The sequence below is a fragment of the Camelina sativa genome, chromosome 9 (genome assembly GCF_030686135.1).
Source record: "Camelina sativa cultivar CO46 ecotype springtype chromosome 9, ASM3068613v1".
NCBI classification, from domain to species: Eukaryota; Viridiplantae; Streptophyta; class Magnoliopsida; order Brassicales; family Brassicaceae; genus Camelina; species Camelina sativa.
Window position 1 is genome coordinate 42,345,210 of NC_141888.1, and position 27,019 is coordinate 42,372,228.

General features: G+C 34.1%; 6 protein-coding genes across 8 annotated transcripts; 1 reads left to right on the top strand and 5 right to left on the bottom strand.

The window, feature by feature from the left end:
• Positions 1 to 2,013: 2,013 nt before the first annotated feature.
• Positions 2,014 to 4,392, bottom strand: LOC104714619 (uncharacterized). The gene is made up of 8 exons (XM_010432052.3): positions 4,191 to 4,392; positions 3,944 to 4,090; positions 3,736 to 3,833; positions 3,444 to 3,516; positions 3,295 to 3,355; positions 3,122 to 3,207; positions 2,935 to 3,024; positions 2,014 to 2,491 (listed from the first exon to the last, which is right to left on the bottom strand). Exons 1-8 carry the CDS (start codon positions 4,287 to 4,289, stop codon positions 2,429 to 2,431), a joined length of 717 nt encoding a protein of 238 aa, XP_010430354.1. The 5' UTR covers positions 4,290 to 4,392; the 3' UTR covers positions 2,014 to 2,428.
• Positions 4,393 to 4,965: 573 nt separating this feature from the next.
• LOC104714620 (non-specific lipid transfer protein GPI-anchored 7) lies at positions 4,966 to 6,678 on the top strand. The gene is made up of 3 exons (XM_010432053.3): positions 4,966 to 5,544; positions 5,826 to 5,867; positions 6,316 to 6,678. The coding sequence occupies exons 1-3, from the start codon at positions 5,235 to 5,237 to the stop codon at positions 6,420 to 6,422; spliced, it is 459 nt and encodes a 152-aa protein (XP_010430355.1). The 5' UTR covers positions 4,966 to 5,234; the 3' UTR covers positions 6,423 to 6,678.
• A 71-nt stretch (positions 6,679 to 6,749) lies between these two features.
• LOC104714621 (aspartate aminotransferase, cytoplasmic isozyme 2) lies at positions 6,750 to 10,541 on the bottom strand. Its single transcript, XM_010432054.3, has 12 exons — positions 10,148 to 10,541; positions 9,937 to 10,008; positions 9,791 to 9,852; positions 9,543 to 9,626; positions 9,348 to 9,447; positions 9,062 to 9,182; positions 8,658 to 8,821; positions 8,394 to 8,531; positions 8,082 to 8,203; positions 7,849 to 7,943; positions 7,637 to 7,757; positions 6,750 to 6,932 (listed from the first exon to the last, which is right to left on the bottom strand). Exons 1-12 carry the CDS (start codon positions 10,199 to 10,201, stop codon positions 6,848 to 6,850), a joined length of 1,218 nt encoding a protein of 405 aa, XP_010430356.1. The 5' UTR covers positions 10,202 to 10,541; the 3' UTR covers positions 6,750 to 6,847.
• Positions 10,542 to 10,955: 414 nt separating this feature from the next.
• Positions 10,956 to 14,847, bottom strand: LOC104714622 (amine oxidase [copper-containing] gamma 1). 2 transcript variants are annotated; one of them, XM_010432055.3, is made up of 8 exons: positions 14,700 to 14,847; positions 13,933 to 14,473; positions 12,941 to 13,412; positions 12,384 to 12,682; positions 12,180 to 12,293; positions 11,642 to 12,094; positions 11,443 to 11,540; positions 10,956 to 11,337 (listed from the first exon to the last, which is right to left on the bottom strand). In XM_010432055.3, the coding sequence occupies exons 2-8, from the start codon at positions 14,422 to 14,424 to the stop codon at positions 11,127 to 11,129; spliced, it is 2,139 nt and encodes a 712-aa protein (XP_010430357.2). In that variant the 5' UTR covers positions 14,425 to 14,473; positions 14,700 to 14,847; the 3' UTR covers positions 10,956 to 11,126. The 2 variants fall into 2 exon arrangements, with proteins under 2 accessions (XP_010430357.2, XP_087322480.1); XM_087466354.1 differs by lacking the exon at positions 14,700 to 14,847 and having other exon boundaries at positions 13,933 to 14,690.
• A 2,446-nt stretch (positions 14,848 to 17,293) lies between these two features.
• On the bottom strand, positions 17,294 to 18,168 carry LOC104714623 (putative calcium-binding protein CML14). The gene has a single exon (XM_010432056.3). The coding sequence runs from the start codon at positions 17,931 to 17,933 to the stop codon at positions 17,487 to 17,489; it is 447 nt and encodes a 148-aa protein (XP_010430358.1). The 5' UTR covers positions 17,934 to 18,168; the 3' UTR covers positions 17,294 to 17,486.
• A 2,123-nt stretch (positions 18,169 to 20,291) lies between these two features.
• LOC104714625 (lysine-specific histone demethylase 1 homolog 1) lies at positions 20,292 to 25,283 on the bottom strand. Of its 2 annotated transcripts, XM_087466363.1 has the most exons (6): positions 25,129 to 25,283; positions 24,910 to 24,982; positions 24,535 to 24,688; positions 24,215 to 24,300; positions 23,631 to 23,838; positions 20,292 to 23,073 (listed from the first exon to the last, which is right to left on the bottom strand). In XM_087466363.1, exon 6 carries the CDS (start codon positions 22,481 to 22,483, stop codon positions 20,417 to 20,419), a length of 2,067 nt encoding a protein of 688 aa, XP_087322489.1. In that variant the 5' UTR covers positions 22,484 to 23,073; positions 23,631 to 23,838; positions 24,215 to 24,300; positions 24,535 to 24,688; positions 24,910 to 24,982; positions 25,129 to 25,283; the 3' UTR covers positions 20,292 to 20,416. The 2 variants fall into 2 exon arrangements, 1 of the variants encoding a protein (XP_087322489.1); XR_015566480.1 differs by lacking the exon at positions 20,292 to 23,073 and having other exon boundaries at positions 23,781 to 23,915.
• Positions 25,284 to 27,019: the final 1,736 nt, after the last annotated feature.

Here is a 27,019-nt window from a genome sequence, read left to right on the forward strand (position 1 = left end):
CAGGAGGGCGCTGTTTATATAGGATTTTAATTTAGGTCAAAGGGTAGACTCTGTTTTTTATAAAAATGATTCTGTTTTTTATAAAAATCTTTTTATATATATTTCTTACGTTTCATAATATAAGATGTTTAATAAAAAAATTTTGTTTCATAATATAAAATATTTTCAAGTTTTTATGTAACTTTTAGATTAGTTTAATTTTGTTTCATAATATAGAATATTTTCAAGCTTTTATGTAACTTTTAGATTAGTTTAATATTTTACACTATGAAGTTTTGTTTGGAATTGGTTAAACTTTTCTAAAATGATTATTTTTTTAATATCCATATTTTACTCAAAATATCTTATATTATGAAATGTAGAGAGTATAATATACAGAAGATAGCGCATCAACCACTTTGGTTAATATCTCACTGACAAAATCTAGGTCTATATGGAGATCCTTTAAAAAAAAAAGTAATTACATGTGTTAATGTGCTGAGTATAGTTTCCAAGATGAGTCATCCGTCGATCAACACATATCCACATGCCATAAGTTAAACTGACAATAGTTTAGAGTTTATTTCTAAATTGCAATTGCAACTTTTCTAGTATTTAATTAGTTACTTTTTTCCCCAATGCATTATTGTGTTCATTTGAGATGCTTATCCAGATCATAATGGATATACACGACAATGGTCTCATGCGTACTTATCATTGTGGTTACTATTTAATTTTACGCTAACGGATGAGCGTTGATCCGAATAATCAGGGAAGTTGAATAAGATATTTACCTAAAAGTCAAGTACTAATTTGTCTCTGGTCAACATGAACAATACGGTATTACTATCATTTTAAGACTGCCATCATGAAATGAAAACTCATTTGAAATGACAATTCCTTCGATAGAACAACATATCTGAATGATGGCTATGTAAATGAGTAAAATAGTAACGAAATCGTTCTCTATACTATTTGAATTATATTTTCTTTTGTTTAATATTTAGTTTCAAATAGTTTTATTTGTTAGTACTTAAATAAGATTATTAAAAATGTTATGTGAAAAATAAAGATTATTAAATGCTACTTCATAAAACATAGGAGTGCTCCCTCTAGCCTTTCAATTTATGAGAATCAGAGAATGGGACCATAAAACTAAGAAATTACATTAAAAATTAGTTTACAAAAATTACTAATATATAACTAAAACAATTATATTAAAAAAAAAATCTAGAAATCATTATACAAATTGATACAAAACACCAAATAATGTAATTTGGTATAAATTCATTTTTCGTTAAACGTATATAGCAAAGGACAATCCGAAATAAACCCGACCCAAGTAAAAAATCAAACATAACGAAGATGGAGCATTTTGACACATGCACCCAAACATCAAATAAAACGAAATGAAGAAGAAATTCACATATCCATGCATGACAAATATGTCATATGTGCAGTACGTTATTGAACACCTGAAAACTCATCTACATCAGTTTCATATGAATCCGCGCTTGTAAAAAAATTACATTATGATATATGGAATATGGTTGACTTAACAAAAAATAAACACTCACGTGAATCTACTCGTAAACGACGATAAAAAAAGAAAAAGAATCTAGTCCAAAACCGTACGTCGTCGGTAACCAGAAGGAGACGACAGACAAGTAGTGGGCATGATTATTTATTTCTTGAGTCATTTTGATTCCACTATATTTTAAGTTTTTTTTTTTTTTTTTTAAACTAGTATATTTTAAGTTTATAACTAGTCTTTACTCTGTATGTATAGCACAAAAGATAACCAAAAAAACATATGCATGTGAAGATAATAATTAGGATAATTATGTCACAGTGGAAAATAAATATTCAAAATCGAAGATAACTACGAAGGGCCATGCTTGAAAGTTGGAACCAATAGTTATTAATTTCATAAATGTCACCTCTTTTTTTTTTTTCTTTAATTATTCTGCTCTTTGTAGGTTCCCATCATCCCATGCATACTTGTTCATGCCTTTCGTATTTCTACAGCATAGCTTTATAAAGGATTGTTTATTTCATTTATTACGAATAAAAGAGATTTGATGGTTACAGCCAACTTTGGTCCCATACTAAACAGACATGCAATGAATGAAGAAAAAGCTTATACTACTACTAAAGTAGATTTCTAGACTTAGTAAAGATGTTTTATACTAGTATTGCATTATGATGATCTACATATCACTAGCAAATTTTTTTTTTTAAATCGTAGTGTTTTTTGTAACATTATGTCATAGGTTATATTCTTCCATCAAACTTATCATGGCTTGGAGATCTGAAGTGACCTTAAAACATCATTCGCAAAAAAAACAGATACACTTTACTCAACAAAACAAATATATAAATACATTTTACCCAATCATAGGAAACATTCAAAAGCTTGAGAAATCTTTCGAAGACTCGTATGATACTACTACACTGTCAAGTACTTTAGAAGCGAAGAACGTATCTTCTCCATGTAATCTCCTGCTTCTTTCTGCAATTAAAAAAAAAAAAAACATTTGAATTTATATCACTTTAAAATGCTTTAATCTGGTAGAAATAAAGATCCTAACTCAATTTTATGGGTTAGCATCCGATGTTTTTGGTGTGGTTCGGGTTTTGGAAAACGGGTCTGAACAAGAACCGAAATTATATGTTTATTCAAAACCGAAACCAAATCGTTCAAACCTAACCGAAACTTTGGTTTATAAGTTTGATTGTACAAATCCGGGTTTAGTTCAGTTTCAGTTTGGTTAATTCAAACATACAAACTTCTCTAGCATCTACTAGGCTAATATGAAATTCGGTTTAACTTTTGGGTTGATGAATTTTGGTTCGATTTATATGCCCACCTCTAATCAATTCTATGAGAGATTTCCATTCGGTTATCAATCAATGATTCAGACCACAACAATTTTCTAATCAACCGGGACTAACCTGGTCTCCTCTGTATGCATTTGCAATGTTTTCGTCAAGAAGTGTTAACAAAGATCTGTTGATTTCGTTTTTCTCCACCATATCCAACAACTGTACACACACAAAACAAAGAAGAATAAAAACAATGTCTCAAGATCATCTCCTTAAGCTTAAAAGTGGTTATGAGTTTATAGTTAAGGTCACATACTGTTGTCTTTATATCCGTTGAGGTTAAGATCTTGGTTAAACTATTTGTAGCAGTCATAAGCTCCTTTTGCATCTTGTCATAAGCCTCTGCAAGAGTAACAAGATTAGTAATCAAAAGCCGTAATATCATTAAGTCAATGAGTCAGTTATGAAGCAAAAGAAGGCGGTGCAGACCTATTCCTTCTTCTAAAGCTTTTTGAAGTGTTTCAAGCTCAACTAATCTGTCTTCAATATCCTACATGATTTTGCCACACACACAAAAAAACAGATCGTTAAATGGTCTATTCCAACCGATTACAAATGTTGCTTGAAGCAAGTCTTACCGCAGTCTTTGTAACAGCAAACCGAATTTGCCCAATTTCAAGTCGAATCTGAGCAAAGAATTCGTCGTTTAACCTGTAAAAAATTACAGTAACTATGAGCTCATCTATCATCTATGTCTTCTAATAAACAGTACAACATACCAAACTCTAGTTATATCTCCAGTCCCCTAATATATCACCCAAGTTTCAATATTTCAACGAAAACAGATTCATAAGAAAGTTAAAGCAACAAAACATCTTCACAGAGGCAATCCATCAAACACTTAGTGTGCAACAATCAAATTTGACTAACCTTCCTCGAAGCCTAGCGATTTCGTACTCAATCTCCTGAGCTTCAGTATCAAGAAAGTACTCAATCAACTCCGCTGCAGTATCTGGTACAACTCTAGACTAACAAAACCCAAAAACAACCCCAAATCAATAAACAATCAAAACCACAAATCAGTATAATTGAAACAACTAAAAAAAAATAAAAAGATCTCTTTTTTTTTGTTGGGTACTTGTCTAAGAGCTTGACGACGCTCTTTCTCTTCACGAAGTTGTTTCTGAAAAGCTTCTCTAGCTTCTGAGTCTCTCTCTAGACGACGCTTAAACTCAAGACGAGCTATATGACCAGTTTGTGCTGGACCTAACACACCTTTCGGATCCTTCCTTTCGTATCAATCAAACAAGAACAAAAAAATCAATATTTTCATAAAATCATTCTCAAAAAAAAAAAAAGAAAAAAAAAAAAAATCAAATCTTTACCCATTCGCATGAGATTTTGCTCCTCCGTGAATTAAACCTCGGAATTGTACGGACGGTGGTTGCAGCCGCGGCGGCGATTCCGAACGAAAGCGTAGCCATTAGATTATTTTCTTTGGGAGTGAGCTCTCTCTCTCTCTCTCTCTCTCTATGTTATCTCTTTAGCTTTCCCTTATCTGTTTTGATGGCGGGACTATTTATGACCGTTGAATTTACAAGTGCTAAGAGACGTTTTATCAGATCCTAACCGTTGAAATGTTTTGATCTTACGATCTTAATCCGTCCACGCGTCAAGATTAATCCAAGTCGTGTATAGGCCCAATTAACCCAAACACTGTATAAAGCCTTTCCGTGGCCCATATTAATATTCACGGTTTGGGTTTGGTGAGTATAATAAGTACTACATTTAAGAATGTGGAATAAAATAACAAATACAGAAGAACCAGTCCGACAGAACTGGAATGAGCTGGTTTTAACCATATGGGTTAGATCTATACTTTTATTAGATTATATGTTTTGTTTGGGTTACAAAACAACAACAATTGTTACATTATGCTTTGCAAGCAGATTATATATATCAGGTTGACCTAGTCCTACTGGCTAGTGGCTACTACTACAAGAAAATTTAACAAATATTTTACTGATTATTAGCATATACTAGTATATAGGCTATTAGGCTATATAAATTGAAGAAAATTTTGGCATTAAAAATGAGACGTGACTGACTCATCCTAGAATCTAGAGATTTTAGATAAGATGACAATTAAGTGTAAACATCATTTTCAATAAGATTTATTGCATTACCTAAAAAAAAGTCTTCAATCTTCTCGTTGAAGTATTCTATTATCAAGAAAAAAGAAACAAGACTCATTTGTTGAATTATTGTAGTATTAAATTTAATGTAAAATGCGAAAGGTTCCCTTAAGCAAAGTTTATAAATATTTATAACCAAAAAACTAAAGCAAAACCAAAACTCACAAGTAACCCCCAAAAGACAAAAGAAAAACTCCTAGAGAGAGAGAGAGAGAGAGAGAGGTAAAAGAAGAAATGATGAAGGTGATGATGATCTTTGCGGCGGCGATGACGGTGATGGCTTTGGTTTCGGTTCCGGCTGTAGATGCACAGACTGAGTGTGTGAGCAAGCTAGTCCCTTGCTTCAACTTCTTGAACGTAACAACGAAGCCGTCCAAGGTTTGTTGCGACTCTATCAAAGAAGCTGTGGAGAAAGAACTTAGCTGTCTCTGTACCATCTACACAACTCCTGGTCTGCTCGCTAATTTCAATGTCAGTACTGATCAAGCTCTTGGTCTCAGCAACCGTTGCGATGTCAAAACTAATCTCTCCGCTTGTAACAACGGTAAGCAATTCTATTTTTTCTCAGATCTCCTATTTTCTTTTTTTGTCAACAACATGCATTATGCGGGTTTAGATCCGAGAGTGGTAACACAGTAACACAACACTATAGCATAAACCACTAGGGTACATGTATTGGGTTCTCTGAAATGGATTTGTGGGATTCTGATTAATGTGATTAGGTAATATTTCAATCGTTTTGACAAAGTGATTTATATATTTTTGTAGATCTTTCTCGTTTGAGATTTACAATTTGATAATCATTGTTTTGTTTAATATTCTCAGCTAAAGGAGCTCCATCGCCAAAAGCTTCTTTACCTCCTCCAGGTATGAACAAAACTCTTCACCTACTTCTTAACAATTACTTTTCTTATATTCTTTTCAATTATTTTGAAATTAAAATTTCAAGTATCTTTTGATCGACTTGATTGTGTATTAATTGAATTATTCGATTGTGATTTGTTTGGATTTTATTAACCAAATCAAATGTTGAATAGTCAAGTCATACAATTCAATTTGATTTTAATTTTCCCAGATTTCTCTGTTTTTTTTTGTTGTTTTAAGAAAAAAACATTTAAATTTTAAAAAAGATAAACAGAGTGTGAATGCCAGCTTTTACTTGTGTCTCGAATATTTGACTTGTATAATAAATCAGACAAAACAAAACTACTAAAAACATGTCAGACTAATTTTTATATTTATCTATAAATTTTTTTTTTTGAGTAATAATTTGTATAATTGATGATTTGTCTTATGTGGATTTCTAATTTTTCAGCTGGAAATACTAATACCAAGAATGACGCCGGAGCAGGAAACAAGCTCGCCGGTTATGGAGTAGTCACCACCGTGATCTTGTCTTTGATCTCATCCATCTTCTTCTGAAATCTTTAAACCGGATTCACCCAGTTTTCAGATTGTTTAACCCGGTTTATTATTTCTCAATAATTCTCGAGATTTGTTTGCTTTTGGTTTAACTTATTTAATGATATATATATATAAAAGTATTTTTGGTTCACGTGTTATGTATTATTATCTGATTCATCATTGAGTCCCATGTTCGTACATTTACCGGTCTTAACCGGACTCTATTATTTGTATTCTGTATATTCATATATGAGTATGATTTATGAGTTTTTGACTTGCATATGTGTAATCTAATATATTGGATTTTGATTCGTCTACTGTGAGTGGATTCATATAACATGATAATGAAAACAAAATAAAAGAAACTTTGTTGGTTTAATTAAAGGTCACAATCCTCATTTTGGTCGGTTTGGCAACAAAGAACAGAGAGAGTACACAAAAGTTTAGATGAAGCGAGTAACAACAGCATGTATAGCATCAGCGAGTTGAGGAACTGTGTTCGAACTTAGGCTTGCCATGCTTATCCTCCTGCAAATACAAAATTTTCATTTTGAAGCTAAGTTTTATTTTCATGAAAATACACAAATAAATACTAACTTGTAATTTATGATAGAAGTGAATGGCTTAACAACGGTCTTAAATGCTTCAAGACATTCCCACTAAGACTAGAGGACAAAACTAATACTTTTTCAAGCATTTACAAAGAACATAGATGGAAAAAGAATTATCTTTCTTTGAAAATTTGAAAAACAGATGAGCAGAATATTCCTTTCCAAAGTTGCAAAAGAAATAAGTCAAATGTCATTATTTCATTTAAATTCCGTTCATACGTTCATCCCTATTATGTACTCTCTCTTTCTAAAAATAGGATGTGTTAAGTAAAACACGCAGATTAAGAAGTCTTTACTTTTAACAAGTTCAACCAATCAAAAATAATACTGCATAATATCAAATACTAAACTAATCTAAAAGTTGCATTGAAATTTGAAAACATCCTATATGAAACAAAAAACTTTTCCAAAACATCTTATATTTTAAAACGGAAAGAGTATATGTTTCTTAAAATTTTACAACTACCAACTAAATGATAACAAAATGACACTTCTATTTAGTACTACGTGAAATGAATGACAAAAGGCGTAAATGTATCTAATTGTTCCTAATTATCCTCTTTAAGTCTTAACTAGTACTGTAATCCTTTGAAAAGACTACATATTTGATAGTTCTCTTACCCATCATAAGTCATGTAGATGTGATATTCTTTGGCCATCAAGCGAACTTGCTCCTCATTCAATCCGGTAAAAGTAAACATTCCAATATGTTTAATAATGTGACTCCAATCGCCAGGTGTACCTGAGCAAAACTTATGAATGATTCAAATCTGAGAGAAGATTAACAAAAACAAAAAAAAAAAGTGAAGGAACAAAAATACATTAAACCAAACCTCTAGCTTGTATGGCTTCATATAACTGTTGCCGCATGCTAATTATGCGGTCAGCCATTCCTTTCAGCTCAATGGTCCAGTCGTTGTACATATCACTGCCAAAAGGTATGTACATATCAAAATCTATTATGCATGATTCCGTACAAGTAAACGAAGCGCAAACAATGTTAATAAGTAGTTCAACACATCAAGAATGATTCTAAGTCCTTCCTATATGCATGTATGACCATTACCTGTTTTTAAGAATTGTGGTAACAATGGATGCTCCATGGGTAGGTGGGCAGAGATACATTGACCTCACGATGAGTATCACTTGGCTTTCAACTTTCCTAGCCACATCTTTTGATTCGCATACCTTCACATTTATTAGACCACAAAGATTATATGGCCTGCCCTTGTTTCAAACTCAGTATCTATGTTTGGGTGTAAAAAATTTTGACTACTTTTCTTTTGGCAAATGTAAATAGCAAATTCTCCTTCACAATATCGAAATGCAAAATGCAAAAAACTTAGTGACGATGAAACTGAAAATCTTAGTTTCTTACAATGTTAAGAGCGCCAATACGCTCACTATAGAGACCCATATTTTTGGCATAACTTTGAGCTATCAAACATTCACCTCCATCAGCAACAAACATACGAACCGCTCGTGCATCTGAGTCAAGGCTACCACTAGCAAAGCCCTGAAAAGTTTAGAGAGAAAAAAAATGAGTCATGTTGCGTTTTTTTTTACCTCGGACTAAGATGAGAAAATAACACTTATTAAGAAGAGAAAAATCACAACTAGCACAACAAACATAAGACTTTACCTGATATGCACAATCAAAGAAGGGTAACAAGCCTTTAGATCTCACTATTTGCCTAATCTGTTCCCATTGTTCGAATGTTGGGTCAACTCCTGTGGGGTTATGTCCACAAGCTTGCAAGACCACTATCGCTCCAGGCGGTGCAGTGCCAAGATCCTCAAGCAAACCTGTTTGAAATCAAGTCTTCCTTTAGAGCAATGATTTTTTTTTTTTTTGAATAAAAGCAATGCTTGGTATACACTTTAAACATATTATCATGAAAGAATTGGTGAAAGTTCGGTGTGAGTGGGTCAATCAAAATGGGAGCAAACATAACTAATTAGATAAAATGTATCAATGATGAATGTTAAAAAGGTTAAAAAAAAACAGAGAGTTTTAACTTTTAAGGACAGAATTTTAAAGACAACCTTTGAAGTCGAGTCCTCGGCTTTTTGGATCATAGTAACGGAAATGCTTTATAGATAAATCCCCGAAAGTGAAAATACTGAAATGATTTCCCCAAGTTGGTATGGGAAGAAAAACTGTACGCTGTAAAAAACATGGAGAAACACAATCATCCAAAAAGGAACAAGTTCCACAATGTGTCCTCACTAATACGTAGCAATATGTTATGTATGTGGCAAATTTCAATACGACTTTTTCAATTTCTCTTACAGCCATTGACAAAATTAAACAAACAGTGAAATTATTTACTTCTTTGTTGTTATTTGCTAGAAACTCAGCTCCAACTCTCAAAGAACCAGTACCAGACAAACACTGGACTGTGACAACTCTATTCTCTTTCAAAGCAAGACTGCCCAAAACAAAACAGCACTTATAGTAAGTAGAATGCAAATTTAATAACATAAACTTAAAAAAGACTAGAGAAAATAGCAGTGAAGATATTACCTATCATCACCTAAGATGAGCTTAGCACTCAACTTATTAAAATCAGGAAGTCCAGTAAGGGGAGGATACTCCTTGTTCTTAGACCTTGAGGTAAAATCAGAAAAATAAAAAATCATAGGCTGAGTTTGTGTTTCCATTTCGGTTTCTTTTTTTTTAATGAAAAAAAAGTATTTAGGATAACCAAAATTTTTGAGGATTTTCGATATACACAAAAGTTGCTTTAAACTAACAAAAATTTATTAACTTACAGGTCCTTGGCTAACTGTTGCTCTGCTCTTCTCACAACATCAAGAACAAGAGGCTTTCCTTCCTTCAGGAAAAAAAAAAACTAATTATAACATGAGCTCATAGAATGGCTGATTAACTTGATCATATATTTTATAAGATTGATTACCTCAGTCCGATAGGCACCTAAACCCAAATTCAACTTAACCGGACTAGGATCATCTCTACAACCAAAAGCAACCTGTTTCCATAATCGTATAAATGTGTATATATATGTAAGAAAAAGATTAACATAAAAACACAACACTTGATCTACATTTTGTTGAAATAACAACAAAAGAGATGTGTGAAAATTAATTAATGAAGAGCCTTTAGAGTACACTGAGAATGGAATCTTCGGGAGCAGGAAGGACGGTTGACAAGATGGAATTCATGTGGAACGATTGAAACCGGTTGAAATGGGTTTGACGAAAGCAAAAAGAGAAACAATTTGAACAAAGTGTTGAGAAGTTAAAGCATCATACTATATAACATTGACATTGGTATTATCAAAAGAAAGAAGGTAAAAGAATCATTAGGTTCACCAACCAAATTATTGATGATTTTAATACTTACTGATATAATAATATATCACATCGAAATCCACGATGGAGACTTCAAATCCACATTTAAATTTTTGAAAATCTAAAATATATATACAAGAGTATAAACGTTGAAATGTTTGGATATGGTCCTTTCTCCTACTCCATAAATTTACTACACAAGAAACCGTCCATCTGTTTATTTTCACAGTGTATTGATTATTAATCAATGTTTTTGGTCTATTGATTATGACTACAGGTGTGATTAATGGGACATTGTACCACAATAATAAGTAAATGACATTAAATATTGCGAGAAAAGAGTTAGATATTACCACAATGATATAAATGACTTATTGGTCCATTGATTATGATTACGGTACGGGGTATTGAACAAGGATTTAAAAAGATTTGGTGGATTTTAGTTTTTATGAGACTTTGAAGGATTTCCAACGATTTGATGGAGTTTTAGAAGATTTTTGTGATTATTTAATGAGATCTGTTAGAAGATTTTGTAGTATTTGGAAACGTTTGGGATTTTCCTAAACCTTTTAGTACATCAAATTACATTGTAGAAACTTTGAAGAAAAAGTATAACACAAATTAATTTAGCAAGTGTCGATGAAATCTTTTTTTCAATGAAACAAAAACCACCAACAATATTATGGGCTTTCTCTAAGAATTATATGTTGATCGTTTTGGTATTATTGCAAAAACGGTAATAAACTTCTACAACCGTTGGTTTGATCTGATCTAAAACTATGTGAGACCGAACCGATCAAGATGAAGCCAGCGGTTTACAGACCGGTAAGTCTTTGTCGAAGAAAGGCGCGAGTCCAAGAATCGGATTGGAATCAAAGAAATTGGCCGGTTTAAGCTCGAAGCTAGCTGCAACGGTTGGCATAACCGGATAATCTTCTTGGCAAGGTACATGATGGAACCCTAGTGTGTACCACAACACTATGTCCTTGTTCTCGATCGGACGGTCCCTGTTTCACCACAAAATAAAAGATCTCAAAGGAATGTTCCAACCCAAAACCTCTAACCAGAAACGGTGTGACTCAATTGGCATAGTGCATTAATTCGTTTCGTACCGGTCTGACCAAACTTGTAGCGTGTCATCACCATGGCTCTGGTACATTAGAATTCCTCCGGCATATTGTTCTGACCGGTTATACGGAGTCACCCATATCTGAACCGATTAAACCAAACATTTGGGACAGATTATGTCATAAACCGGGACTTCATCTAATCAGAATCTCAAATATAAGAACATAGCCTAAAATTAAATACCTGATTATTAGTGAATGCACCTCGAATTTGAGGAGGATCATCGCGATCAAGTAAACTCGCTGCATTACCACCCGGTATGATCCTGTAACCAGCCGGGTTTCCTACCCGAGATTTTCGGTTTGGGTTCACAATGTGGAATTCATATGGGTCATAGAGGCTCAATTTGATCTGAGCATCTTTCTCAGTCTTGGCTATATATTTCTTGACCTTCAAGTAACTCTTCCTCGGTGATTTTCCCGTTGGAACTCTCTTCTTCTCTAGATGAACCTTAACCAAAGAATTATTCGTCGGTCCATCGATGTCCATGTCTAGATGAAACGTTATGAAATGATCATGAACGACTCCAATCACATTTTCAGAGATAAGCGGTCCAGCATCATCCTCTTTATCACCTAAGTCATCTACATTCTCGTAAGGTGTTCCTTTCACCATTAACATTCCCGAAGCTGCGACCTAACAAACAATTACATTAACTTATATAAGGAAAGTTAACAATTTCATATACAAAACCAAACAAAATGACAATGTTTTGACATACCGTAACGCGGATCAAACCATCAGTCTGAAACTCCCAATCAAAAATATAGTCGTAGTTTCCAACCGAAGTTGCCATTCGAGCGACCAATGTAACTTTTGGCCTTGACTCTCTTACCTGTTAAATCTTCAATTTAGAAATTATTTCTCATACAAAGCTAAAGCAAAGCTAAAAGTAGATTTAACACCCTTAGTTCCAAATACTTACGTCAGCGTCGGAGAATAAAATCTCAGTATGCCTCCAACTAATATCGCCTGCATAGCGTTCAAACAAGCATATCATATTAGGTTGAACAATGGCTTTTCCGTCTGGAGAGGCGAAAACGCCGTCTATATAGTAAGCATTTCGAGGGCAATCGTTGAGTGGCACGAGCGGCATGGCTGTGGGTCCTAAACCGAGCTCGCCTGCATCCATATAACCTTTGTAGTACCATCCTTCCTCCGGATCCATGTATGGTACGAACAACTCTGATGGGAATCCTTTATACATTACGCTTCTTGGTTCACCTGCCCTCGTCAGTCGTCACACAAATAAACATTAAGAGTTGTGTTGTGCGTTCTCTACGTAAATTTAGAAAGATTGATAGTGTCATTGTGACATATTGACACAATTTTATGGCATCTAACTGGACCGGTTTGATCGACCACATTGGGTCAGTTCTAAGAATAGTTTTTTCCAAAGTGGATCTATAGCCCTAATTTAGGTATTTTATTTCTTTTGATGTATTTTTATTTATAGTTGAGATATATGGTCTTATTATATACCTGTCTCGGAGTCACGAACCGTGGCCTGAGATATGATCATACCAGCTCGTTGGTCCGCTTTAATATGGAATTGCCAATTAGCCCAGTTAACTAGATGTCCATCTTCGACCCTAAAACTTGGACCATCCGGTTGCTCCATCGAAATAGGGTTAATTGGATCCATATGCACCGGTTTATTCTGAACACCAAACCGGTATTCTGTACCGGAGGCTTTAGGAATGGTAATTGGGCCTTTATCGATGATCTTGATAACCTCCAATTTGTCCATATCGACCATTACATAAAGGCCTTCGAGTGGTCTCATGAAATAATTCGTAGTGCCTTGTAACGTATAACATTGGACTCGTATGACTCTACGTCCTTCTTCCTCTGGTCCAAACCATCCCGCGAACGGCGTGATGCAAACTAAATCGGAAAACTTAACCCCACGTGCTTCGATGGAGCGGTTGAACTCGACGCTCTTCAAAGGAACCTACAATGTTGTTGTGGACAAAAGTTTTTAAAAAAAGTGGACTCGGTTAGGTCTTTGGGGTTTTTGGTGTAATGTTGGTGACCCCAACACATGCTCAACTTCGAAGTGTATGAGTGAGAGTTGTAGACAAAAAGGGTCTTGTACTAAACCGACAAAAAAAAAGTACAAAAACCTGTAACTTTCAGTTAAAAATTAAAAGTGGTCTCTTTATTTAAAGTAAACTGATCCGATCCGATCCTTAACGCACAAACGCAAAAATAAATTAGATATTAAAATAAGTCTAGTATGATTAAAATCGATTCAGTTTTGGTAACCACAAAAATCGGACCTAAGTTTTTTTTTTTAATAATAAAAAAATCGAACCTAATAACTGAACTGAAAGAAGAAATATAAAAAACTGATAAGATATTGGATATATAGCCAGACAAAATCTAATCTATCCTTAGTTTTGTTTGTTTCTGTTTGTGAACCGAACCAACCCACTAAGCTAAATCGAAATCTTCAAGAAAAGGATCGATACCTGCGAAGCAGCGAAGACGTCGTTCAAGGTGAGAATCGGGTACCCTGAAGTCCGGTTAACCAAATCAGAAACGACCCGACCCGAATCAAGATCCACCGTTATCTCATGTGCTTGACCACCCCAATACGCTACCACCGCAGCTCTTCGTGATGGAAGCTTGTTTCCCTTCTTCCACTTGACGACACGTCTCTTCTCCGGCTCATCGAGAGCCATAGAGTGAATCGTGGCTGACCCGGAACCGAAACCCGGGTCATAACCCGAGAGTATTGTTCGGACTCTCTCGATTTCTCGCACCGTTAGTGGATCAAGTGGATGGCGAGGCTTTTCGGTAGAGTGGTCAACGCGAACCCTAGGATCCGACCCTAGAGTTTTTCCGACTCGGGTACCGAACAAGATGCCTGAGTCAGGTCCAAAGACCCAAGAGTATGTGGCGAAGATAAGGAGAAACCCGAAGAACAAGAGAGAGAGACGAGCAAAAGATGGTTCAGCCATCGTTTGAGTGAGAGCTTCTGACTATTCTCAATACAGTTACTTATAAAAGCTGAGAAAACAGAAAAATTAGCTTACTTAGTCCAATTAAACAACATTGTTAATAAGAAATAAACAATTATTAAGGCTTTTTAACAGTTCTACGTTTGATCGCATCTATATTTAACTAACTTATAATAACCATGCAAATGGTTTAGGCAATTAGGCTATTTGTTTTATAAAATGTTGATGTCATTTACAAATGCTAGAAAACTAATTTAAACACACACAGAAAAAACCTTAAGTTTGGTTCGACTATGTGATCGTTTTTTTTTGGTCAGATCAAAACTTCACCAGTATATATATACACCACAGGAAACTATACTCTAAGCTAGAGTTTGTCAACGTAATAAAATTCTAATCAAGTGTTATATTCATGAGTCAAGTACGATCGCATCTGCGAAATCAATTATGAAAAAAACTTTTGTATTCACCCTCTCCCCTTTCAACCAATTAGAATGTTTTATTTAATATTTCATTAAAAAAATTAAAATTAAATTTAAAAAGTAAACAAATTCAGTATAATTTTATTTAAGGAAAGTTAAATATTTGCTTGGTTTAAATTTTACAATTAAACAAGTTTATATATCGGTTTAGGTTTATAAATGAGAATTAAGGTTTAAACTTTATAATTAAAACAAAATTATATATCGGTTTGAGTTTACAAATTAGGTAGTTAAGGTTTAGATTTTACAATTAAAACAAAATTATATGTCGGCTTAAGTTTACAAATGAGGAGGTTAGTGTTTAGATTTTACAATTAGAACGAATTTATATGTCGGTTTGGGTTTACAAATGAGATGGTTAAAACTTAAATTTTACAATTACAATAAAATTATATATCGGTTTTAGTTTACAAATAGTTTAAATTTTTAATTTTATAATAATGCATACAGAACAAGAGTTTCACCCAAATATTGTTCATCATTTATATATTGGCTCTAACCATGTGATGATGTATAGAGTTTACCAAATTAATTGGCTCTAACCATGTGATGATGTACAGAGTTTACCAAATTAATATTTTTTAAAAAGTAGATTGCGTTTGATAATTTGCATCTCTATATATCTTTCTTTTTGTTTTTATTTATTAATTTGGATGGTCAGATTGTTAGTCCACATTGGAAGAATTAATACTATGTTTTTCTTGATTTAACTTTTGGGAAATGAGTTAGATCCACCAATAATATAAAGAGTTTATCCATTTAATCAAAGAGGTATCTAATTCTTGAAAGTTTAAACTTAAACGTGGAGATTTACAGGACCAGTAGATTGGTTTAACTTATTCTATGAAATAAAGTCTCTTCCTTCTAAATTACTAACTAAGTTTGTTTGTTTTTCCGACTTCAATTAGATGATGCACACTATCTAACTTAAACTTGTTTTATGAGTCTACGACAGTATGACACCTAGGTATCACTAACACCTACCACTTAATTATATTGTTCCGATTAATAAAATTAAAATACACATACTAATGTAACTCTCCGATGATTAATTTAATACACTTTATATATTACGAAATATCATTATAAATTTTCTTTAACAAGGAGAAAAAATATGTTTCTACATATTCATATATTTATGATTCACTATTTTTTCTTTTCCATTTTTGGGTGTGGACCTAGAAACAGAATAAGTGGCTGTAGAACCATAGATAGTGATAGCTAGAGCCTACAAATAAGTAGGCTAGCCACCGCACAATGTTACGATTGAAAAACTGACTCTTGTCCCTTGTCTTTACTTTTCTTTTTTGGTTGTAGTATAAAATTACGGTTGTGTTGTCCATATATGAAAGAAAAAATGATGTAAAACCAAAATGAAAATTTGAGACCCACTCTGGTTCGATTATCTCAGTCATTTGGTGGTATTATTATCTCTCTCAATATGATACCATGTGTCCTCCCACTTGCTCACATTGTTCCCTTATTACAAGTGTCTATCTTTTTGTAAAATACACCTCGAGATCTCACTTTCCTCGATTCCCATATTTTACATTCAGCTCATTTTCCTATGCTTGTCTTGTCTCTAATGTTTTGAACTTTGTAGCTCTACCAACTTCTAATCGTTTACAAATCACCCTGCCCTCAATGGATTCCAAGTTCCACCCAGTCCTGTATCCTTAACCCAAACCAAAACAATTTGCATTGTACAATCCCACCTATTGAAAACGCGAAAAATAAACCCTCTGATGCTATAACAGAGATAAGTTACTTAAACGGTTATTAAAACTCATCGTCTAACTTGAAACAAAATTAACCCACCTCATCCTATCGGCATTTCACCTAAACAAAACTTAACGAGCTCAACCCGAACCACTAACCACCACGACTAGAACCCACAAACCTCATTGCAACATAATGTCTAGACACTTGTTGCTTAAAATTTGAAGCCACCACGACTAGAACCCACAAACCTCATTGCAACATAATGTCTAGACACTTGTTGCTTAAAATTTGAACAAAAAAGAGATAAACAGAGAAGAAAAAGATAGACTCTTTCTTCCTAACAATCTGTGTTTCATCAAGTTTATGATCCTTTCATTTGAAACCCAACAAGCACATCTTCACATGATTATACCATTCATTCCAATGGTGTTTAAAATAAACAAAGCTGAAGACCAAACGCAAGATCTCTAATACCAAATATCCCAAGTTCCCAAGCAATCCTACTAAGTTCCACCAAACCAAGTAGTAATGAACAAGACAAAAGAGCAACGATTTGATGCAGAACATGAAGGCTAAGTGTTCAATCACCAATGAACATGTCTAACATTCTCACAAAGCTTAATCCAACTCAATTAAATTATCAGACTCATTAAGAAGACAAGAGATTTATCAATTCTGTGGAATATAATCTAACACCAAACACTCCCAAATTACATTTAACAAATCAACATTTCAGAAACAAACCCTAAGATTCGTTCAAGTCATCACATTTAAATCAAACAAAAGAGAAGAGAGTAATGTTATAATTTCAAATTAGGGATTTAGATCTCTCTCTCTCTCTCTCTCTCTCTCTCTCACTCACTTAGCAACCATCCTAGCAATAAAATCCTCATAACGGATCTTACCATCAGATCCAACATCAACCTCTTTGATCCACTCATCGAACTCACTCGGCTGCAACTTCTCACCGATACTAGTAAGTATATGCCTCAGATCCGCTACAGCTACGAATCCAGTACCTTCCTTGTCGAGTACCTTGAAGGCATCACGAAGCTGGCGATCGAACGGCTCTGTTTTCAGATGTTTCGCCATTAGATCGAGGAATCGATTGAAATCGAACGGAGACGAGAGATTCTCCGTCGCGGTGATCGATTTGAGCTGTGATTCTGTGGGATTGCCGCCGAGTGATCTCATCAAGATTCCGAGCTCCGACGGCGCGATTTTGCCGTCGCCGTCTGCGTCGAAGAGCGTGAACGCTTCTTTCATTGATGAGACTTGGTCGTCGCTCAAACCATCCTTGCCCATCTTCGCTTCCGGGTTTTCGGATTCGGGTCGGATCTCTTGTGGAGAAATCAAATCAAATCCTCTTTGGTCTTGTACGACGAGTGTTGTTGTAACGTTTTTTTTAATGTGAAGGTGTGAGAGAGACAGACTAGACGTCGTCGTTTCGTAGTGTTTACAGATCAATCATCAATGGTCCGATTAATTAAATATGGGCTTAGAAATCCTTATGGTTTTGCTTTTTTCATTGGTAAGAATTTTTTTTTTTTTTGGTTCAACATGGTAAGAATTACTTAAGATTTTGGATTCTAGATAAAATTTTCAAAATTATTTTTGAATGGAATGAAATAATGGAAGTATGGAACTGATGGAATTTAAACTTAATTTACGTATAACGTGATTATACTAATAAACAAAAAAAAAAAGAGAAATTAATCGTAAATTTATGTACAATCATGTTTTATGTGGATTAGATTAATAGTTTTTTTTTCTTTTTTTTTTTAACTGTTATAAGAAAATGAATGGTTTTGTAGGCATTTGTGAACTTTATTCGCACTAGCTGTTGGCGGTATCATTGTAAAACTTTCCTTAACCAAATTCACAACATATGTATCTCTTTATAACTAAAGCGTATTTGTTACTTAAAAGAATAAAGATAATTAAAATATTGGATATGGTGGATGTCATTTTGATCTAATAGAGTACATTTTTTAGAGTATTGTATCTTACAAGGGTTTGCCAAATCTGGGAATCATCGTCAATCAACAGTCCATTATTCATACTTTTGATTGGGAAATGTTTTGTCATTTTATCAATGTTAAAAAAAAAGTAAGTGATAAATTTACAATTTAAAGAGGAAAGTGACAGAGACATGACTCAACGTTGTTGCTTGGTAGTGTTTACAAATTACAAATTACAAATTAAAAATTATTATGATTTTGCTTTTAGATTGATAAAAAATACTTACAGGTTTTATTGGTTTGTAGAATTTAATAAATTTTTAGACATTCAAACAAAAATCATTTATTATTCAATTATTGATTTTAAAATACAATAATTACAATAACTTAAAAATCTATATATACATTTTCCAAGTACAATTATGAAATAAATTCTGTACTTGCCACTTATTTACAAGACTGCCATTGAGTTAATTTTAAAAAGTAAAAATTGGATTGGGTTTGAAAATTAAATATTACTAACAGATCAGGGTCCAAGCCCATTTTATTTATGCATCTTGCAACTAAGATATCAGACCAGTATTTTTGGGCCCGAACGAGCCCAATTTTTTTTTTTTCCATTGAATTGTTTTTAGAAGCTAATATATTACTAATATTAAAATTTTCAAACAATACTATCTATATATACATTTTTCAAGTACAATTATGATATAAATCCTGAACTTGCCACTCATTTACAAGGCTGCCATTGAGTTAATTTTAAAAAGTAAAAATCGGATTGGGTTTGAAAATTAAATATTACTAACAGATCAGGGTCCAAACCCATTTCATTTATACATCTTGCGATTAAGACATCAGACCAATATTTTTGGGTCCGAACGAGCCCAATTTTTTTTTCTTTTCTTTCCATTGAATTGTTTTTAGAAGCTAATATATTACTAATATTAAAATTTTCAAACAATACTAATAAGAATCAATTGATGTGTTACATAATAAGAATCAATTAATCGACTTGCATAACTCTAAATACAAAAGTCTTACATAATATAGGAATAAAACAACAAATAATACAAATTCAAATTATATTATACATATTTTAAGTTTATAATATATTATGTAATACTATTATCTTTACACTGTAAATGAAATAGAAATTTTTAAAAAATAGTTTATTTGTTGACTAAATAAAAGTTAATGAACATTAAGGATATATATAATAAACCACACCATATAGTAAATGGAAATTATACACTACATAATTATAGTTAATTCAACAAATAGAAAAAATATTATTTACATATATATATATATGTAATATAATCAATAAAGATTTTTTTTTTTAGTTTTTAAATAAAAATATATCCCCGCGGTGTACCGCAGGTGAATATCTAGTATTTTAATTATTAATCATTGATTTTAACTTCAATTATTGAAGTTAAAATTACGTAGTATTTCTAGATCAGGGTGAAATTTTATGGAACAAAATAGACATGTTAAAAAAAATACTCCTTCCATTTCATAAAAAATGTCATTTTTATTTTTAACATGTCTATTTTGTTCCATAGAATTTAACGATGATCTGTGTACTTTAGTTTTCCAAAATTATCACGTATTTCCAAAATTACCACGTATTTCCGGCAACAAATTTTGGAAATGTGGTATTTAACAAAAAAAAAAAAAAAAAAAATTATAACACGTCAAATCACAAAGCTTTGTTTTCCAAAATGTTTTGCTTCAAAAAGTACAAAAAACGATTAGAACAGCAATTTACAAGAAGAAGAGGTAAACGAAGCTGAATACAATTCAATCTTAGCCAATTTTACTAGACTAATCAAAGATCTGTCGATTCAATCTGGCAGCTTTGAGCGAAGAGATCATCGATTCACCTTCTTGAGAAAGACTCTTCCTTTCCACGAGAATAAACCCTAACTTTTCACGCAAGTACTCATTTCTCAACTCATCTCCCTCCAACTCACTAAGCTCAACCGCTTGCTTCCTTGTCACTAAGCCGTAAAACCAAACACCCGATTCGAAATTCTCCGTTTGGATCCTCACTCTCAACAATGACATGGATTCAGGTTCATCCGAATTCGGAGTAAACAACACCGAGAAATTACCGAATGACAGATCGGGTGTCTCGAATAAATGTTCCAAGCAGCTGTCTTCTTCGTCTGCCTCTTCTTCCTTCTCTGCCTCTTCTTCTTCTTCTTTGTCGTTGCTGGCCTGGTTAGGATTTGAAGCCAACGATGATATTCTTCTTCTAGCCACTCTAAGTATGTTTGCTGCTTCTCTCATTCCACTTAAGAATGCTCCGTGCATTGTAGCTGGATACTGTCTGTTAGTAGCTTCACCTGCAAAGAACACTCTTCCGTCACCGACACTCTCAGCTAAAATGTCGTAATCATCTCCTGATGATCCGACCGCAACATATGAGTAAGAACCATATGAAAACTTGTCTTGGCCCCATCTGGAACAGAGAGCTTGAACCGGATCAGGAACAACGATTCCTTTCGGGTGATATATTCCGCGTAGTATCTGCAAGACCCGTTTAACGGAATCAGTAGGCGACAATGTCTCGAATCTTTCTGCAGCATCTCCAGCTACAAGTGCCACAAGTAATGGTCCACCGGAGACTGAAGAGTAGCTGTAAAACAAGAAGAACTCTCCTCTTGTGGTCGAATCTTCGGTTAATCGCCCAAAAGTATCAATCTCTTCGCCCCAAAAGTTATGTGGAAACAACATCGCTACTTTGTTCAACAATCCGTACCCTAGTCTCTGAATTGCTTCCTTCTTTTTCTGAGGAAGCTCGGGATGAAACTCGATGGCACCTTTCTTCAGAACACCTAACGGAACTGTGCAAAGAGCCATATCACAGTGGAACTCTTTGTCCCCAGCATAAACCAAAACCCCGTCGCTTCCATATCTGATGCTCTCGACAGTGTTCCCATAGAAAACCGGAAGATTCTCCGCCAAAGCATGTACAAATATCTCGTTCCCTCCAGGGATAAAACAATGATCACCACCCATCTCATACGGATCATCTTGATCCCAATACGCCATTGAAAGATTCCCCAACAACGTAGCATTTGCATATTCCAAGTTTGCTAAATGCCAATCTAAAAGCATTCTCTCTTGCTGATCCTCGGCAACCCCATAAACCAATCGAAACGTCTCAAGCGCTTCTCCTAACGGCACATCTACTGATTTATTCTCCTCTATCATCGACTGTCTAAGCTTACAAACCCTATCTAACAACTTATTAAACGATGCCTCAATCTTAGAATCAACACCAACATCTACAAGCTCCCCACTAGGGAGATACAGAGGGCAAATATCTCTAACCTTATGAAGAGGCAAACCAAGCTGCCTCGCCAAAACCCCAAGCGGATTCCCATTAATTCCAGTGAGAACACTTCCACCAACATCAGCCATTGCTTCAACAACACCATCACCACCTTTCATCTTCCGAGTCTTAACCCTCCCACCTGGTCTATCTCTACCTTCAAGAACCAATACCCTAAACCCCATTGACAACAACTGTCTAGCAGCAACCAAGCCAGCTAAACCAGCTCCAACAACCACAACGTTAGGCGGCTCAACGCCATCAAAAGACCTTAGTTTCGCCTCTTTGATAACCGGAGCAAGCCCGAAATTAATGTAACCATGCTCAAGAAGGAAACTATAAGCCGTATGAACCAAGGTTTTGTGTTCAGCACGTATAGACTCAAGCGCATGATCTCGCGTTAGCCAATTCGATACATTAGATCGCCACAGAGCGATGATGTGATTCCTCACGACGATGTAGTTCGCTTGATCTTTACCTCCGATGATGGAAACAACATTAGCTTCGATTTCTTCCTCAGTGAGCGAATTAACCGGAAACCCTACCGACATTGCGATTAGGGCTTCGGAATCAACCTCTTTGCCGACGCTAGTGCGGCGGTTTCTTGAGAAAGCTGGGTTCGAGTTTACCTCAGTGAAGAAACGCTTTCTACGGCGTCGTTTTCTTGCCCTAGGATTATTAGGCTCCGGCGCGTTAGGGTTTTGAGATTGTTGCTCCGTGACCAGATCGGAAGATTCTTCCTCACCGAGAGATTCTATTATTGGAGGAGGTGGTGGAGGAGGAGGAGGAAGAAGAGGCTGAGGTTGAAGCTCCGGTAACGGCGATTGGTCATCATCGAGTGAGTTTTGGCCGTCTTCTTCTTCTTCTTCTTCTTCAAGGTTTTGCTCCGATTGACTAGGGGAGAGCGATAGGTCAGTCTCCGTCACAGAAGCATCGGAAACGTTTTCTTCGTCGGCGGTAAGCTTTCCGAGAGGATGTTCTTCAGCGGGTAGATCCACGTTAGGTTGGGTATCCGGGTCGGGTTTGTTTAGTATCTGTTGACATGGCTCCTCTTACTCTCTGTTGTGTTGTGTGGTGTGGACAATGCGAGTGACGGACGGAGTCCACAAACCAAAGTGTATATAGCCTTTCGCCGTTTTACCTGGGAATAGGAATAGTGATACGACGACGTTTATATACAATTCCTGTGTTAGATGGGTCTGGCCCATATATGCTAGGAGTAGTTTCCTTTTCTATGTTGTAATTGTTAACTTTAGAGTAATTATGTAAATAAGTAATTATGTAAATAACTAACTTTTAAGTTAAAATTTAAATACATACAAAACATTTGATACGATTACGGTTAATTAACGGTTACATTAATAATATTTATTATTGACAGTTACACATTTTAACCATTTTATACAGTTACAATCCAAAATACGGTTACAATTTAGTTTTGGTCATGCCTAAGATTACTTTCTCTTATTGTCTTTTTATAGTTGTCTTCTTTATGGATTTAGAGAATCAGCTCTCCAATAATAGCCTCTAAAATTACTTTCTCTTATTGTCTTCTTTATTGATTTGTATCTATTCCGAATTGAAATTATGTATGATATGTATGTTAATTTACCAAATATATATTTAACATACAACATTATATCCGCACGTACGGGTTTGAATCTAGTAAAATAATTAAAGAACCTGTCTATTATTTACCTTCATTTACACATTCATATTTTTTTTCTTCTACATATTGCAAATTAATGATGCAATAGAAAAGTTTAGAGCTGTTTGTCGTCTCGTGTCTTGCAAGGAGAGCATGTTTGTCGTCGTACATATCCAGAACCCGTTTGTTGTGTAGATCCGAGAGTTGCAAAACTTGGTTGAAACTTGGTTGAGGAGTCAACAAGTTTGCATATATCCACTATAAGTGACATTTCAGTTGTCAACGTGTAATAAGAGTAAAAAGACAGAGCACAGAATTTCCAAATTTATTTTTTCCTGCTAATGAGTTAGTTAATTATCTGAGCAACAAAGCCTCTCTAGTAAAACCCAAGTGAACAAATAATTTATGTGTGTAATGATCTAGTGTGCAAGTGAACAAATTTATGTGTGTATGATTTATTTAAGCAAGCCAAGAAGGTAAGTAAATTTATTGGAGAAAAGAACTATATGTATGAGTCTGTACGAGTACGAGTGTAATGGTAAGAAGTATGAGAATTAATGGTAAGAAGTACGAGTACGAGTGTAATGGTAAGAAGTATGAAATTTAACATTATAAAGAGAGAAAAAGACCAAACCTGAGTGAATACACAAATCGAAGGGTTCAAAAATGCCGCACTTTATACAGAGGAGAGATGTCAACAAAGTGTGGTCATCATATTTTCTGCAACAATTTGTACTTTTAGTTCATCAAGACAGAATTGTTTATATAAACCGAACAGAATATTTATTTGTAGTCTAATAATATATTTACTAGCTAACGAACATATAAAGTCCGAGTCGTTAATGGATCATAGAGTTAACCTATAAAATCTAACAACCTAACTCACCAAATCTTAAACATAAAATAAGGCTTTTTAACAGAGCAATGATCAGAAGAAGAGAGATGAAACATTACCTTGGATAATGGCGATGATATATGGATATTTGTCAACGTGAAGATCATCTGGCCCCCGAAGTGTGCAAGGTTTCAGCCCGTCAAAAGGTTGTTGTCGTGAATCTTGTCTCGTCACATCTACATATCATTACATCTTCTTTGAGTCTTTCTCTACCTGCAGTAATTGTTGATCTAAGAATGTCAGAAATTTTCTCAAAGATATTTTGGAACAAAATGACATGAAACTACTACAACATCTCAATTACGACATTTCCGTTTTCAAAAATGAACATGTTTCAGTTACAAGTATAAACGGTTTATAATAAACCTTAGATTGAGATGTTTCAAATATAGATGGTTTCTTAAAAAAGAAAAGGAGAAACATTAAATTCTTACCAAACTTAACAGCAGGGTCTGAATCCTCTTGTGGGTTCTTTGATAAAAGGCACCTTAGACTTCTTGTTATTTCCTTACCGAGAACATGCAAAACAGAGAAGACATGATTTTTAGACAATATTAAACAACTGTTGTGCGTAGAAATTTAAACTGACGATACTTTAGTGAGAGGAAGATTAAAGAAAAATAGAACATATAGTAAATAGAGAAACATCTTACCAATCTTAAAGCCAAGTTTGACTATCTCTCTCTCTCTCGTTTTTTTTTTTTCTCTTACAAACCAAAAATAGAAGCATTTGCTTTCTAAATCTACGAGAATGGTAAGTGATGATACATAAGTGGAAGACGAAGAAGTTGTGGGAAGTAGTAGTGTTGTGGCCTTGGGGGCAAGAATCACTTATATATATAGACAGCTTGGATTAGTTCTTTCAACGGCTACTTAACTAACGTCTATATTTTCTTACCGTTGTAAATTTTGAGTCTCAAATATATTACCGTTGTGAATGAGTTGACACTTGCCTATACAGACAGCTTGGATTAGTTCTTTCAACGGCTACTTTTCTAACGTCTATATTTTCTTACCGTTGTAAATTTTGAGTCTCAAATATATTACTGTTGTGAATGAGTTGACACTTGCCTATACACCTAGGTGAAAAAAAAGTCGCACAATAAAAAAATTAAAAATAAAAGAACCATTTGAAATAAGTCCAATGGGCCTAGAGACGAAACCCAAAACAAAAATGTGGAGAGACCATATTTGTCGGCGGTCGAATCTCAAAGCTAAAACGATAAACTAGTTTACCTTTCAAAGTAACATCATATATCATATTGACATCATATTTTCTAGCATGGTCACTGATTTATTAAACTCACAATTACATCATCATATATTCATATGTCCACGCCACATGCCATTTTAAGTCATAGACAATTTTTTTATAACTGAAATGGTTAAAGAAGAACCAAACATCGAACCCTTGTTCTCTTTGCTCTATCAGGAGTTTCGTGTATCAAAATGAAAACATCTCCACCTAACAAAAATAACATTAATATCTCATATGCATCTAATGGGAATGCAACATCTTACACCAACAATATGTAGTTATCTACGACCAACGGACCAAGTAGAACAGCTGTTTTGACTTCATAGTTTGTGTGTTTGTAATATGTGCACGTATATCATATAGTTCATATCGAAGTTCGTTTAACAAAAAAATATATCATGTAGTTCATATTATATATTATACAAATCGATTGCTTGTATGTATACTAAATGTACACGTATGATATAGATATACATCTCTCATATTTTGTAAGATTACTTCAAACGTAACGTGCTATCAGATTTTCCAATTCGTAATTTTGTTAAAATATTAAACCGACCGATTATTGAAAATATATGTGACGACGTTTAGTATGATGCTGTATTCGAATTTGAGTATTACCTTACCAGTTACCACACCTCTTTATTTCACTAATCAAAACTTAAATGCTTATATACATGCATCTTATACACATGTTTTATACGTTGTGTATGAATGCAATCAACTTAACTGATTCTTTTCTTTTGGTTTCAAACAACTTATTCTTTAGCAAATAAATGTCCAAAACTAGTTGCCGACCAAATCCAAAATATGTCTAAAACCATTAACGGAAGAATCCGTCTGATTTTGGTTTTATCAAAGGACGTGGGTGGTGGAAATATCATTAACTTAATTCAACTAACTAACATCTAATTTATATATATATAAGAAAAAATTAAAAAGAATAATCACCAACAACCTGCTTAGTACGTGGAATATATTCGATAAATAGTACCGAGTCAATTCAATCAAGGATAGTTAGTATCTATTTGTACCAAAGCAACGACATTTCATATTTTGTTAAATATAATATATAGTTAAGCCGGTTCGGACTTATTAATTAAAAAGATTAAGTAGTTTAATCTCGTTATAATCCAAATCCAAAACTCTCACACGTCGGATTCTCCTGGACATATAAAGTTAAATGTCAACGCTCTAACAACGCCAACATACATCTTCAAGAAAAGAAACAGAGAATAAATTATCTTTGGGATAAATTAGTTATGGACCCCTCGTTTTATTGTGTT

Coding starts and splice junctions, on each gene's coding strand:
- LOC104714619 (XM_010432052.3), bottom strand. CDS start 4,289: ATGGCTACGCTTTCGTTCGGAATCGCCGCCGCGGCTGCAACCACCGTC. Junction 3,517..3,735: donor ATCGCTAGGCTTCGAGGAAG/GTTAGTCAAATT, acceptor AATTTTTTACAG/GTTAAACGACGAATTCTTTG. Junction 2,492..2,934: donor ATGCATACAGAGGAGACCAG/GTTAGTCCCGGT, acceptor TTTTAATTGCAG/AAAGAAGCAGGAGATTACAT.
- LOC104714620 (XM_010432053.3), top strand. CDS start 5,235: ATGATGAAGGTGATGATGATCTTTGCGGCGGCGATGACGGTGATGGCT. Junction 5,545..5,825: donor TCTCTCCGCTTGTAACAACG/GTAAGCAATTCT, acceptor TAATATTCTCAG/CTAAAGGAGCTCCATCGCCA. Junction 5,868..6,315: donor AGCTTCTTTACCTCCTCCAG/GTATGAACAAAA, acceptor CTAATTTTTCAG/CTGGAAATACTAATACCAAG.
- LOC104714621 (XM_010432054.3), bottom strand. CDS start 10,201: ATGAATTCCATCTTGTCAACCGTCCTTCCTGCTCCCGAAGATTCCATT. Junction 9,183..9,347: donor TAGCAAATAACAACAAAGAA/GTAAATAATTTC, acceptor TGTTTTTTACAG/CGTACAGTTTTTCTTCCCAT. Junction 7,758..7,848: donor TGAAGCCATACAAGCTAGAG/GTTTGGTTTAAT, acceptor AGTTTTGCTCAG/GTACACCTGGCGATTGGAGT.
- LOC104714622 (XM_010432055.3), bottom strand. CDS start 14,424: ATGGCTGAACCATCTTTTGCTCGTCTCTCTCTCTTGTTCTTCGGGTTT. Junction 11,541..11,641: donor GTGCATTCACTAATAATCAG/GTATTTAATTTT, acceptor TAATCGGTTCAG/ATATGGGTGACTCCGTATAA. Junction 11,338..11,442: donor CTACAAGTTTGGTCAGACCG/GTACGAAACGAA, acceptor GTGGTGAAACAG/GGACCGTCCGATCGAGAACA.
- LOC104714623 (XM_010432056.3), bottom strand. CDS start 17,933: ATGGGCAAGGATGGTTTGAGCGACGACCAAGTCTCATCAATGAAAGAA.
- LOC104714625 (XM_087466363.1), bottom strand. CDS start 22,483: ATGTCGGTAGGGTTTCCGGTTAATTCGCTCACTGAGGAAGAAATCGAA.